Source organism: Mytilus trossulus, chromosome 2, assembly GCF_036588685.1.
Source record: "Mytilus trossulus isolate FHL-02 chromosome 2, PNRI_Mtr1.1.1.hap1, whole genome shotgun sequence".
Lineage (NCBI taxonomy): Eukaryota > Metazoa > Mollusca > Bivalvia > Mytilida > Mytilidae > Mytilus > Mytilus trossulus.
This window is the reverse complement of record NC_086374.1, coordinates 32,410,719-32,425,466: the sequence shown is the minus strand read 5'-3', so window position 1 is coordinate 32,425,466 and position 14,748 is coordinate 32,410,719. Positions and strand designations below refer to the sequence as shown.

Here is a 14,748-nt window from a genome sequence, read left to right as displayed (position 1 = left end):
TCATTACATGGATCAGGGATAAAGGTTAAAGTTACACAATTAGGTCAACTATATGTGGTGTATGGAATGATTGGAAGGGGTACATTGTCACTGTATGTCAGTCTTACAGGTTTTGATTGACCAGGACTTCATTAGCTCACCTGGCCCAAAGGGCCAAATGAGCTTTTCCCATCACTTCGAGTCCGTCATCGTCATCCGTCGTCGTTAACTTTTACAAAAATCTTCTCCTCTGAAACTACTGGGCCAAATTTAACCAAACTTGGCCACAATCATCATTGGGATATCTACTTTAAAAAATGTGTCCGATGACCCGTGTCCGAAAAACAGCAAAATTTTCTTAAAATTACAAATTAAGGGGCAGCAACCAAACAACAGGTTGTTCGATTCATCTGAAATTTTCAGGGCAGATAGATCTTGACCTGATAAACAATTTTACCCAAGTCAGAATTGCTCTAAATGCTATGGTTTTTGAGTTATAAGCCAAAAACTGCATTTTACCCTATGTTCTATTTTTAGCCATGGCAGCCATCTTGGTTGGTTGACCGAACAAAATTTTAAAACTAGATACCCCAATGATGATTGTGGCCAAGTTTGGTTTAATTTGGCCCATTAGTTTCATAGAAGATTTTTGTAAAAGTTAACGCCGGACGCAAAGTGATGAGAAAAGCTCACTTAGCCCTCGGGCCAGGTGAGCTAAAAATGTGTGGCATGACACAGCCAACCAACCAAGATTGCCGCCACAGCTTAAAATAGAACATAGGGGTAAAATGCAGTTTTTGGCTTATAACTCAAAAACCAAAGCATTTAGAGCAAATCTGACATGAAGTAAAATTGATTATCAGGTCAATTTCTATCTGCCCTGAAATTTTCAGTTGAATCGGACAACCTGTAGTTGGGTTGTTGCCCCTGAATTGGTAGTTTTAAGGGAAATTTTGCTGTTTTTGGTTATTATCTTGAATATTATTATAGATAGAGATAAACTGTAAATAGCAATAATGTTCATCAAAGTAAGATTAACAAAAAAAGTCAGTATGACCGAAATGGTCAGTTGACCCCTTTAGGAGTTATTGCCCTTTATAGTCAATTTTTAACCATTTTTTCGTAAATCTTAGTAATCTTCTACAAAAATCTTCTCCTCAGAAACTACTGGGCCAAGTTAATCATAGATAGAGATTATTGTAAGCAGCAAGAATGCTCAGTAAATTAAGATGTACAAACACATCACCATCACCAAAACACAATTTTGTCATGAATCCATCTGTGTCCTTTGTTTAATATTCACATAGACCAAGGTGAGCGACACAGGCTCTTTAGAGCCTCTAGTTTTTATGGTTCATTGAATTGGTAAATGTACCATTTTTGTGTTTTGGTCTTTTTAAATACTTAATAGCAGTGGCTCTACTATATTTGGTTTGTTGAATGATTGTAAGGTGTATCTTTTTCCTTAAGACATTCAATATAAAATCAATGTACATTTCAGCATGTGTGCTCAAGCTTTTTACCCATTGATATAAAAATCAGATGATGAATGCTTTTTTTCTTTGGTATTTACTCTCCCTTATATTAAATAAAGTTTAGTAAAAGTTTACCATAGGGTAAAAAAATATACACTGAAACCCTGTCAGTAAATAATAGCTGCTACGGCACCAACTTCTGATTTTGTGACCCCAAAATCAATTAGGGTAATCCAAACAACATGGGACAGTCGCAAAAAAACATGGTAAAATTTTGACATTTATGATTCAAAAGATAACATCAAAAAACAAAACTTTGCCCAAATTTTAGTCTCATCTATATAGTTACTACGGCTTTGACCTTCAACCCTAAAATAGATGGGGCATTGTGAAGCTTATTCCTTATGGGTTAAGGTTTTGTCAGGAAATTGATGAAAAGTTGCTGTCCTTACCAGGACAATTCATCAAATGATCATATCTATAATAAATAAACTTCAAGGTAACATAAACAACTCCTAAACAGAGTATATATCTCCTAGATGGTGCAACATTCAAGGGCTTGTATTTCCTCGATAGAGGGTTGCTGTTCACATGGTGAAGTTGAAATCATTCTTGAGAACTTTTACTGATGCCATCACAAGTTCGTTGACCCTCATGGAATATCTGTTTCACAGATAATGACAGAAATGTTGTAAAAGTTGTTACTTCAATTATGTCCCCTTTTTCTAGAATATGACCAACTGAATTAAACTAATCACCAGGTTTGTACTGGCATGAGCAACACAATGGTGCTGTATGTGGAGCAGGATCTGGTTAACCTTCTAGAGCATCGGAGATTAAACTAATCACCAGGTTTGTACTGGCATGAGCAACACAATGGTGCTATATGTGGAGCAGGATCTGGTTACCCTTCTAGAGCATCGGAGATTAAACTAATCACCAGGTTTGTACTGGCATGAGCAACACAATGGTGCTATATGTGGAGCAGGATCTGGTTAACCTTCTAGAGCATCGGAGATTAAACTAATCACCAGGTTTGTACTGGCATGAGCAACACAATGGTGCTATATGTGGAGCAGGATCTGGTTAACCTTCTAGAGCATCGGAGATTAAACTAATCACCAGGTTTGTACTGGCATGAGCAACACAATGGTGCTATATGTGGAGCAGGATCTGGTTAACCTTCTAGAGCATCGGAGATTAAACTAATCACCAGGTTTGTACTGGCATGAGCAACACAATGGTGCTGTATGTGGAGCAGGATCTGGTTACCCTTCTAGAACATTGGAGATTAAACTAATCACCAGGTTTGTACTGGCATGAGCAACACAATGGTGCTGTATGTGGAGCAGGATCTGGTTAACCTTCTAGAGCATCGGAGATTAAACTAATCACCAGGTTTGTACTGGCATGAGCAACACAATGGTGCTGTATGTGGAGCAGGATCTGGTTACCCTTCTAGAGCATCGGAGATTAAACTAATCACCAGGTTTGTACTGGCATGAGCAACACAATGGTGCTATATGTGGAGCAGGATCTGGTTAACCTTCTAGAGCATCGGAGATTAAACTAATCACCAGGTTTGTACTGGCATGAGCAACACAATGGTGCTGTATGTGGAGCAGGATCTGGTTAACCTTCTAGAGCATCGGAGATTAAACTAATCACCAGGTTTGTACTGGCATGAGCAACACAATGGTGCTGTATGTGGAGCAGGATCTGGTTAACCTTCTAGAGCATCGGAGATTAAACTAATCACCAGGTTTGTACTGGCATGAGCAACACAATGGTGCTATATGTGGAGCAGGATCTGGTTAAGCTTCTAGAGCATCGGAGATTAAACTAATCACCAGGTTTGTACTGGCATGAGCAACACAATGGTGCTATATGTGGAGCAGGATCTGGTTAACCTTCTAGAGCATCGGAGATTAAACTAATCACCAGGTTTGTACTGGCATGAGCAACACAATGGTGCTGTATGTGGAGCAGGATCTGGTTAACCTTCTAGAGCATCGGAGATTAAACTAATCACCAGGTTTGTACTGGCATGAGCAACACAATGGTGCTGTATGTGGAGCAGGATCTGGTTACCCTTCTAGAGCATCGGAGATTAAACTAATCACCAGGTTTGTACTGGCATGAGCAACACAATGGTGCTGTATGTGGAGCAGGATCTGGTTAACCTTCTAGAGCATCGGAGATTAAACTAATCACCAGGTTTGTACTGCCATGAGCAACACAATGGTGCTATATGTGGAGCAGGATCTGGTTAACCTTCTAGAGCATCGGAGATTAAACTAATCACCAGGTTTGTACTGCCACGAGCAACACAATGGTGCTATATGTGGAGCAGGATCTGGTTACCCTTCTAGAGCATCGGAGATTAAACTAATCACCAGGTTTGTACTGGCATGAGCAACACAATGGTGCTGTATGTGGAGCAGGATCTGGTTAACCTTCTAGAGCATTGGAGATTAAACTAATCACCAGGTTTGTACTGGCATGAGCAACACAATGGTGCTGTATGTGGAGCAGGATATGGTTAACCTTCTAGAGCATCGGAGATTAAACTAATCACCAGGTTTGTACTGGCATGAGCAACACAATGGTGCTGTATGTGGAGCAGGATCTGGTTAACCTTCTAGAGCATCGGAGATTAAACTAATCACCAGGTTTGTACTGGCATGAGCAACACAATGGTGCTATATGTGGAGCAGGATCTGGTTACCCTTCTAGAGCATCGGAGATTAAACTAATCACCAGGTTTGTACTGGCATGAGCAACACAATGGTGCTATATGTGGAGCAGGATCTGGTTAACCTTCTAGAGCATCGGAGATTAAACTAATCACCAGGTTTGTACTGCCATGAGCAACACAATGGTGCTGTATGTGGAGCAGGATCTGGTTAACCTTCTAGAGCATCGGAGATTAAACTAATCACCAGGTTTGTACTGGCATGAGCAACACAATGGTGCTGTATGTGGAGCAGGATCTGGTTAACCTTCTAGAGCATCGGAGATTAAACTAATCACCAGGTTTGTACTGGCATGAGCAACACAATGGTGCTGTATGTGGAGCAGGATCTGGTTAACCTTCTAGAGCATCGGAGATTAAACTAATCACCAGGTTTGTACTGGCATGAGCAACACAATGGTGCTGTATGTGGAGCAGGATCTGGTTACCCTTCTAGAGCATCGGAGATTAAACTAATCACCAGGTTTGTACTGGCATGAGCAACACAATGGTGCTGTATGTGGAGCAGGATCTGGTTAACCTTCTAGAGCATCGGAGATTAAACTAATCACCAGGTTTGTACTGGCATGAGCAACACAATGGTGCTGTATGTGGAGCAGGATCTGGTTAACCTTCTAGAGCATCGGAGATTAAACTAATCACCAGGTTTGTACTGGCATGAGCAACACAATGGTGCTGTATGTGGAGCAGGATCTGGTTAACCTTCTAGAGCATCGGAGATTAAACTAATCACCAGGTTTGTACTGGCATGAGCAACACAATGGTGCTGTATGTGGAGCAGGATCTGGTTAACCTTCTAGAGCATCGGAGATTAAACTAATCACCAGGTTTGTACTGGCATGAGCAACACAATGGTGCTGTATGTGGAGCAGGATCTGGTTAACCTTCTAGAGCATTGGAGATTAAACTAATCACCAGGTTTGTACTGCCATGAGCAACACAATGGTGCTATATGTGGAGCAGGATCTGGTTACCCTTCTGGAGCATCGGAGATCAATCTCAAAAATGTTGTTGGGGTTCGTGTTACTCATTCTTTAGTTTTCTATGTTGTGTTTTGTGTACTGTTTTTTGTCTGCTTTTTTTTTTCTTTTTTCAAACACTTTTTAGGTTATTTTTTTACTTTGTCTCTTTGGTATCTTTTACCTATCTTTTAAAATAAATATAACAAAAAGATCTGTCCACATGCAGATCTTCAGTACATGTATTTGTCAATTAGATTGCATTCCCCTGACCATATCAAAGCTTAAACAGACTATTTGCAAGAAAATTGTGTGGTTTATGGTAAAAGTAAAAGACATATATTGAAAAGAAAACATATCAATATCAAAACATAGTTTTAAATGAAATGAATTGTATTTTTATTCATCACAATATAAATGTTCAATTCCTAAGATGATAACAGCACTTTATAATAATAAATTGACAGAAATGTTATTATGTTTCCATTGGTTCAGCTCGTACAGTTGTTCTAACAACATCAAAATCCAGTTTCTTCTGAGTTGTTTTCAATACGGCAGTTGTACCTTTCTTGTATCTATATACTCCTTGTCTGAAAAAAAAGTGAAAACAATGAGATACATGTACTGGTACTTGTACTTGTAGAATCAATATATAGTGCTTGTAAAAGATATTAACGAGTCTAAATTGAAAACTACGTTCCAACCTATGATTGCGTTGTACTTGTAAAAGATATATATAGATGCCATGAAAATATATGGAAAAAATCTAAATAAAGAATTAGAATCATTTACAATGTAAGGTCTATTGAAGCATTTTATCTAGTTTCAATTTGAGTGGAGTAGAAATAAAATCTGGAAACCTGTATTCTTTATTGATTCCAAAATAAAACTTTATATTATCAATACCACAAACAAGGAGAAAAACTGTCAATGCAATTTGACTGCACAAAAAAGCACAGATTTTCTCTCTTATAGCTCTTTTTCTCTTATACTTAAATCCAAATCATTTAAGGGTGTTTCATGGTCATATCAGCAATATTGTATTTACCTCTTGCTTTTTATTGGGATCATATTATTTCTAAATAATTAGTGACAAGCATTTGATAACTGAAAGCAGTCTTTCATGTGGTATTTTTTTGTCTAGTTTTTCTTGAATCTATCTTTTCATATTGTTATCACAGTTTTAAAAGAGCTCGATTTTTTCAGAACTGATGTGCAGGGTATATTATTGTCTTTACCTTTTTTTGTTATTCCAGTGATGGAGAATTAAAAGAAAACTACTGAGAGTTAAAAAAAAATACCTTATAGTTTATTTGCCTGCTAAAAAAGTGTCAAGCTGGCATACTAATGATTTCTTGTGTAATGTCAAATTTGAATCCATAAAGTTTCAATATGTATAAAGTAAGTATAGGTGTAAGCTTTATTTACCTCTTTCCTTTGAGATTAGCTTCGTCATAAGGTCGTAAGTAATCTACTTTGTCTTTAGTGATCACACATAAGTCAATATTGCTACCAGATCCTAAATCATTGAAGATACCCCCAGCAATAGCATTTCTTACTAACTTCATGGCATCTTCTTTCTGTAAAATACAAAAATTCAAAATGTAGATAATTCATGTGGTATTTTAAAAAGTATGAAAGACAATAGTTTTAATTAAACAATTGATTTAATATATTGCCAAAATTTGTATGGTTAAATTATCATTTGTAAAACTATGGATAAAGCCTTTTAAGTTTTAATGTATCTAATTGAGCGAATACTCATATCACTGCATATCTGAATATTGTTTCTTCTCAAACAAATCTTGTACATTAGTACTTTTACATTTTTATTTTTATTGCATGTATTCTCAGTTCATGTACTTATAATTGTAATATTTATTCAGTATTTGATAAAAATCACTTTATATTTAAAATTAAATCTAAATACCTGTCCAATATGTATATATATAATTATAATATTAATTGAGTATTAAATAAAACTGCTTGATTTAAATTTACATATTATGCGGATTCATTAATTTTCGTTAGTACCAATGTGCATTAGGTAAAACTTGCATGTTTGAGAATTTCAATTTCATGTTTCAAAGTCTAGGTACAAGTCTATATACATTTTGTCATTTATATGTCATATGAAATTGAAGGAAAATTGGTATCCAACCAATAATAATGAATCCACAGTATAAAAGGTTATACAAATACCAATATTAATGAGGCAGATGAGATTTGTCTAGGGTGTTATATTTTATACTTTTAACCTAAATAATTCTATCCACTTGAGTAAAATATCATGAGGCTCTTCATGAGCCTGATATAGTTTACATTTTTTGATTTGGATATACTTTTTGGACCTTTTGGATTATTGCTCTTCATCTTTTAAGCTTTGGATTATATTGTGGCAATGAGCATCACTAAAGAGACATGTATTGTCGAAATGTGCATCTGGTGCAGGAAAATTGGTAATGTTAATGTTATTACAATTTCAGTTTCAGGCATTTGACTTATTTGTTGAACAATTTTGTCATTTACACTTAGTGTTTCTATAATAAAATTAAAGACAATACATAACCCAAAAAGTAAAATTTCCTAAAAAATTAACTATGTCTTGACAGTTACCCAAGTTGTCTGAAGATAACTCGACAGGTAGTTTTAAACCTATTTAACACTTTCAACTATGTCAGTTTTGTACTTACTGCTTTAGTTTTTGAGATGAACGCCAAAATTTTTGTTTGACCTCAATGTTCTATTTTTAGAAACTGCCTAAATGTTTTTAAATGGATCAAATCCGAGAATACAATCTTTAAACAAGATACCTTATTGAACATTCATAAAAGTTGTTTAGTATTTGCCCTAGTAGTTTCAGAGGAGAAAATTCTTGAAATAGTTTATGCCGACAACAGATGACAATGGAGACAAGATGGAAGCCTAATGGTGACATAAGCTCATACAGATCCCTTTGAGTCAGTGAGCTAAAAAATAACGAAGATGTTAACTCTACAAAGAAATAAACTACTACCTCCATATTTGGTTTGAAACCATCTTCAAATACAGCCATAGCAGCAAGGGATCCAGAACCTAGATAAAGATAATATGATGCAGATGATGTATAAATCAAAATATTGTAATTATACTCTAAATCATATGATTATATGTTAACATTTGTTTTGTAGTAATCTTAAATATGATTATGTATTTTGCCAATAGTTACACATGTAAATTTGTCTGAGTGTTACAAATCTCAAGGTAATTAGTTTGAGCCAATATTAAACAGTATCCTCAAGTCTTTTTAGTCAGTTGAAGGGAATTTTAAATCTGGACACTCAACTTCTGTACTTTGTATTAAGGTTAATTACATTAAAATGTAGGAGGATAGGATTTAAAAAAAAATTTGAACATGGGTTGTGGGTGATTTATGGTCATACCACATCTTCTTATATCTATATATGTCCATTTAATGTATGTAAAACTAAACATAGTATGCTGGTTGTGAGTGATTTTGGCTGTCCCGTCCTTCCCAATATCATCAATTTAAATTGATAAGCCATAGTGGTGGAGATCTTCAAATTATTGAGATTGTGTAAAATAGCAAGAAAAACATTTTATAAGATACTCTGAACACAATGGAAAATACATATTTCATTTGTAACCACAACATTTTTCAAAATAGACTGGTAATTACACCTACCCATTGTAACATAGGGTAACTTGTCTGTAGATCCATGAGGGTATACACTGTATAAGTGTGGTCCAGTACTGTCAACCCCTCCCAGTACAAGGGCAGCACTGATGTGACCATGGTACCTGCACATAAAAAACATTAAAGGTGTACATGTAATACCTGTATATCAATCTTCAGCAACATGTACATTGTGTAGTTAATATTTTGCTCTCATCAAAATTATAATAAATTTATAGGTCACATAGCTTGTATTTTCTAGCCACACTGATTTTACCATAAAGTGCTTGATTTGTAAAAAGTATTTTGTTCACAATGTATTTTTGACGTATGAAAGTAATTAAATAATCGCACTTTTTTCAATGACATTTACATGTAAAATTGCCCTTTTTCTGACTATCACCCTGTCTTTTAAAATTTTGGCTAGAACACTGCACAGGTTGAGGAAAAAATAGGCACATTTTACAGGATTTTATAGGGGAAAAGGCTGTATTCTAGACTATAAAACTAAATTTAATAAATTTAAACATGAGAAGGTTGCTCTGAAAAATCAATTTAGAAAAGAAGATATTATAAATGGGAGTAACTGTTATCTCCCCTTAAAGGCAAATTTTTAAAAATTGAATCATTAATTTGGTGGTTAGTATCAATCAAATCTTTGTATATAAAGTATAAAAACTGTTACTCTGCCTTCCCTTTGAATTAAGGTGTCAATTTTAATTACAATGTTTCGGCAAACAACCATCTCTTGTGGAGAGTTGCCTCATTGACAATCATAAGATAAGATAAATACGTTTATTGCAATAAGCACAATTATGCTATAGCACATTTAAATAACAATATTATCATGTGTAAGCAACATGAAATTTATATTAATCATGCATTTACCACATCTTCTATTTTATATATTTCTGTACATCAAATTCTGTTACTATTACCTGAACAGCATCTGTTTGAGGAGACGATTGGCTGTACATACACGAGGCATTCTGTTAGTATTTAGACGATGAAGTTCAAGCTGAGAGGAAATCATATTAGTGGTCATTTCTGTGTCAGCTGCAGTTCCAGCTCCACAACAACTGTAAATACATAAATAAATGTATACTGAGGATTCATTTATTTTTATGGATTAAAGAAAACTTACATATTCGTGGATATTTAATTTTCTGGTTTTGCCAAAGTCTGCATACAACCCTTGAGGAAATTTGTCATTTGTTGAACATTCAATTTTGTGATTTACCTATACCCACGAAATCCAAGAAAATTGGTATCCAGCTAACAATAATGAATACTTTGTATTGTATATAATTGATTTTTTCCAGTGGACATGGATATATATATATATATATATATACGAGTCTAAATTGAAAACTATGTTCAAACCTATGATTGCGTTGGATAAAAACCGCAATTTTTATACGTGTGCATGTAAAACAAATTTCGTTGTAGAAGAGTCTAAAAACAGCACAAACAACATTTTCCAAAAAGACCAAAAAAGTGAAAAAGTATATTTAAACAAAATGCATTTGACTAACAGGTCGAACAACTGATGTTCTTTAACCCTGCTGACTGCCATTGGCGATTATATAATAGAAATACATATCTATTCATAGTTGACACACCTGCTGCTCCAATCTTTTAACACATTATTGCAAAGGCTGTTCCAAAATTTGTTGTGACAGTGGTCAAATTAATTGTGGTGGTTACATTTTCCTTCTTAATTTTAAAGAATTATAAACTTAATTGAAAATGTTATACTGTTGGTAGTTAGTCATTGTTAGTGTCTAACCAAAGTGGATCCCATACTATTTTTATTCACCAAAAATTAACATTTACTAGGGAGAAACTGAAGAAGAAAAAAATATTTGGCATAAGAACTGTTCTGACGTAGATTAAGAATTCAAAACACAAAATGGCTAGCTTGCAGTTTCTGTGATATATTGGAGCAAATTTGTGCATATTTTTATTGAAACGAAGATATCACTTAAATACTGATCTTTTGAAAATAAGCACTAATCTCTTGTCAAAAATAAACAAAATGAACCTACTATATATTTGGTGATATGTAATGGATTTTACTGCAGTTTTTGTCAGCTACAATAGTATCTTCTGTGGCTCTGGTATCTGCTCCTAGTACAACACCATCCTATAATTATACAGTAAGGAAATATCTAATTGATCATGTTGATCAAAATATCAAATCTGCAGAAAAATGTGTTTTTTTATATCAGAATCAGTAATGCAATTTCTTGACAATCATATATTTGTAACTCAGCTTATTTCCTCATTATTTATCACCTTGCTAGGCTGCTAGCAAATCTTGGGGATTTTTCTGTTCAAAGTAGGAAAATATTAACCCTTTTCAAATTTTCCAAGTGCAAATAGAATAATAATCTACTATCATGACTATATCTATCAGTTAGGGGTGTGACATTTTTTTCATTTCGTCTCATATTCATATTTTCTTATAAGATTTTGAATAACCTCCCCTTATTTTTCTCAAAAAATTTACTTGTAATGTATGATGTTTTTTTCTTTTATAGATTTTTAAAATTTAAAGTTTTAGGATGTCATGGATGTAAAAATGCCATAAATATTTTTTTTCTGGTTAGTTCATACTTATACATTGTACATATTGTAAGTAGTGTTTATATTTGATTAATTATTGTTAGCTTTTTGTCTGTTGGCATCTTTTTTTTATGAATTTCAGGCTGTGAATTACATACATAACGATACAGAAGTGAAGTTAAAGTGAGTTTAACACCTTGATAGATCATGTATCTTGTAGCTACAAAAAATGTATGATGATAAACCCTTTTAAAAATTCTCACCTTGTAAATAACGCCACAGATTGTTGTTCCTGTCTTATAAGCAGTAGGTTGTTTAAGACCTTTTTGTTCCAGCAACAAATTTCTGAAAAAGACCAAATAAATCAAGTAAGTTCAACAGTTATCATTCACATATTTTATTCATGGCCATTGTTATGGCTTTCAATACATATACAAGCATATTACTTAATTCCAATTTTGGAATAAAAGACAATAAGGAAAATTATCATTCAGGAGTACTTCATGTACTTCTTGTACAGGTATTTTTTTTAATTTTTTTTTAAAGAAGTGAATATTAATTACATTGTATATACATACAAATGTAATCTATTTACTAGTATATTTATATTATCTACAGGCTGTTATCTTAGAAATGGCTTAGCTATGTCCCTTAGACGCACAGAGTTTTTCTTCTAAAGTACCGGGGTAAATTAGTCATACTATCCTTGGCCATATAAATAGTAAAATAGTCTCTATAAATATATGATCATGATGATGGATGGTTATTTAATGTCCAGTGTCATTGCACATATAATTATTGCTTTCTCCAAGAGGGAATAAATAATATGGGGGACATTTCTATATTCGTTAGATAAGAATGTGTCATATCAGTTTTCAGATAATTTAATAAACTAAGTCTGAGGTGCTTTTTCTACCTCTTCTTTTTCGTGTTATAAAAAGATTTTTTTTTTGAAATGGTGCATTTTGTTTTAAATAAAGAGATTCAAATTTTAGCAATTAGCAAATGTTTAAAGAATCAAACAAGGACTCAGTTAAATGTAGATCTGCCATTTGTAACTTCTCAACCCTTATCGCTTCAGTTACATTTACATTTAAGTACATGAGCAAGAATCTCAGAGTAATAAAAATGGTTTATTTAATAGTGCTCTATTTTAAGAACGAAAAGTAGATTTCTTTAAAACACAAAAATAGATTTATAAATTACACAAAAATAAGTCATTATTCAAGATAAATAACAAATTTAACAGCAACTTAAACAGGTTGGGAACAAACCCCCTAGATGGTGATTATACCTTTATAGAGGGATAATCCTTCTCTAGAGGGTAAAAATTATCCCTCTATAGAGGGGTATTTTCGTTTGCACTGGATTTAAAGCAAATTAGGACAGAATGGCATTCTTTTCTTATTATGGCAGTAACCTGGAACAGTTGATGCACCAATTGATGTACTTAATTTAATATGCATATGTCCAGTTTGATGCTTATCTGACTAAATATAAAATATTTTGTTAACCATGATTGAAAGCTGTGATGGTAAATTCTACTCACTTATGCTTCACTGAACAGAATTTCTATTGTTAGATTTAACATGAAATTTAAAGGTCAACTATTCCTTTTGTTGTTGATCAGGTGTTCAGATAGGTATACAATAGATTGCAAGTTTTGTCACTTTAGCAGAAAACTGGTTATCCCATTTTTTAGTAAAGTGCATATGTTATGCATATAATGCTTCGAGATTATGGCCAATATAAATAAAATATGCCATTCTGCCCTAATTTGCTTTAAATCCAGTGCAAACAAATATACCCCTCTATAGGAAATAATTTTTACCCTCTAAAGAAGGATTATCCCTCTACATGTATACAGGTATAATCACCATGCAGGGGGTTTGTTACCAACCTGTTAAAGGATTGTGAAATATAGAATGCATAGTTTAATTAAATAACATGAATAATTGGGTTCTATTTTGAATGAATTGGGTTTTTAAACACTCAGCAAAATATTAATTGAATTGGGTTTTCTATTATTTTAATACACCTTATCGCTATTTGTCAGTCATTACTGGACATCTCAAAGGTTCCTGTAAATATTGACGTCATAAATTCTTACGTTGTACTGTTATACCACTGTCCTAGGTTAAGAGGAGGGTTTTGACCCCGCTAACATGTTTAACCCCACATCATTATTTATGTATGTGCCTGTCCCAAGTCAGGAGCCTGTAATTCAGTGGTTGTCGTTTGTTTATGTGTTTCATATTTGTTTTTTCGTTCACTTTTTTACATAAATAAGGCCGTCAATTTTCTCATTTGAATTGTTTTACATTGTCTTATTGGGGCCTTTTATAGCTGACTATGCGGTATGGGGTTTGCTAATTGTTGAAAGCCGTATGGTGACCTATAGTTGTTAATGTTTGTGTCATTTTGGTCCTTTGTGGATAGTTGTCTCATTGGCAATCATACCATCTTCTTTTTTATATATTAAATACAAAACATCTGACGCCACAATGGAATAGAGATAGTCACAAAAAAGGTAGGACTTTGTAACTACGTAAAAAATTCTTGTCAAAAAATTAGGTCTGAAAGTTCCCCCTAAAATTTGCTCTTCGAGACCAGCACCTTATCACTATTACTGGATATCACACAGGTTCCTGTAAAATTTTGACGTCACAATACAAAACATCTGACGCCACAATGGAAAAGTGATTGTTGTATGTGTCAAAAGTTCAAGCGGCCGGGTCAGCTGGGATTAGGATAGGGTGTATCATGTGTATTATCACAGGAATCGGAAGTTCTATCAATAAAATTCTGTAAATAATGAGGTTGACTATCAATAGAACTTCTCTTGATAGAGCTTCAGATTCCTGTGGTATTAAAATTATATATTATTTGTCTATTTTGCAGACCAACAGCTCCCACCACAAAATACATGAACAGTGCTGAAGAAATCATCACATTAGAAAACCCCATGAGCTTTTTTCTTATAGATGAAAATGAAAATTCGTTATTTGTCATGTTTGTATACAAATAAATATTTTTTCACACAAAGTTGCATAGTCATTGCTTGTCGTTTTCAAATGGGAAGATACTCGTATCCAGGGTACTGAAACCGTGGAAATTTATATTTAAAGATAATGCTGAAAAGGCTTCATTTGAGCATTCATCACAATTATATCTAAAAAAGTTAAACCTCTGGCAATTATCGAAATTAAAACCACCGGTTGGTAACTCTGTGAGGGCAGCCATCATTCAATATTGTATCTGGAACCTTGGAGAGTTTTAATCTACGGGTTGAGTCTGCCGAGTTATAGTAATCATTGACTGGAAACCAGATCAAAC

The 14,748-nt window shown here is 34.0% G+C and overlaps 1 protein-coding gene across 1 annotated transcript; it reads right to left on the bottom strand.

Annotated features, from left to right (window-relative positions):
- Nucleotides 1-5,510: 5,510 nt before the first annotated feature.
- On the bottom strand, nt 5,511-14,746 carry LOC134707029 (proteasome subunit beta type-7-like). The gene is made up of 8 exons (XM_063566502.1): nt 14,600-14,746; nt 11,676-11,757; nt 10,893-10,990; nt 9,783-9,923; nt 8,854-8,969; nt 8,185-8,243; nt 6,597-6,748; nt 5,511-5,758 (listed from the first exon to the last, which is right to left on the bottom strand). Exons 1-8 carry the CDS (start codon nt 14,656-14,658, stop codon nt 5,644-5,646), a joined length of 822 nt encoding a protein of 273 aa, XP_063422572.1. The 5' UTR covers nt 14,659-14,746; the 3' UTR covers nt 5,511-5,643.
- Between the last annotated feature and the right edge of the window lie 2 nt (nt 14,747-14,748).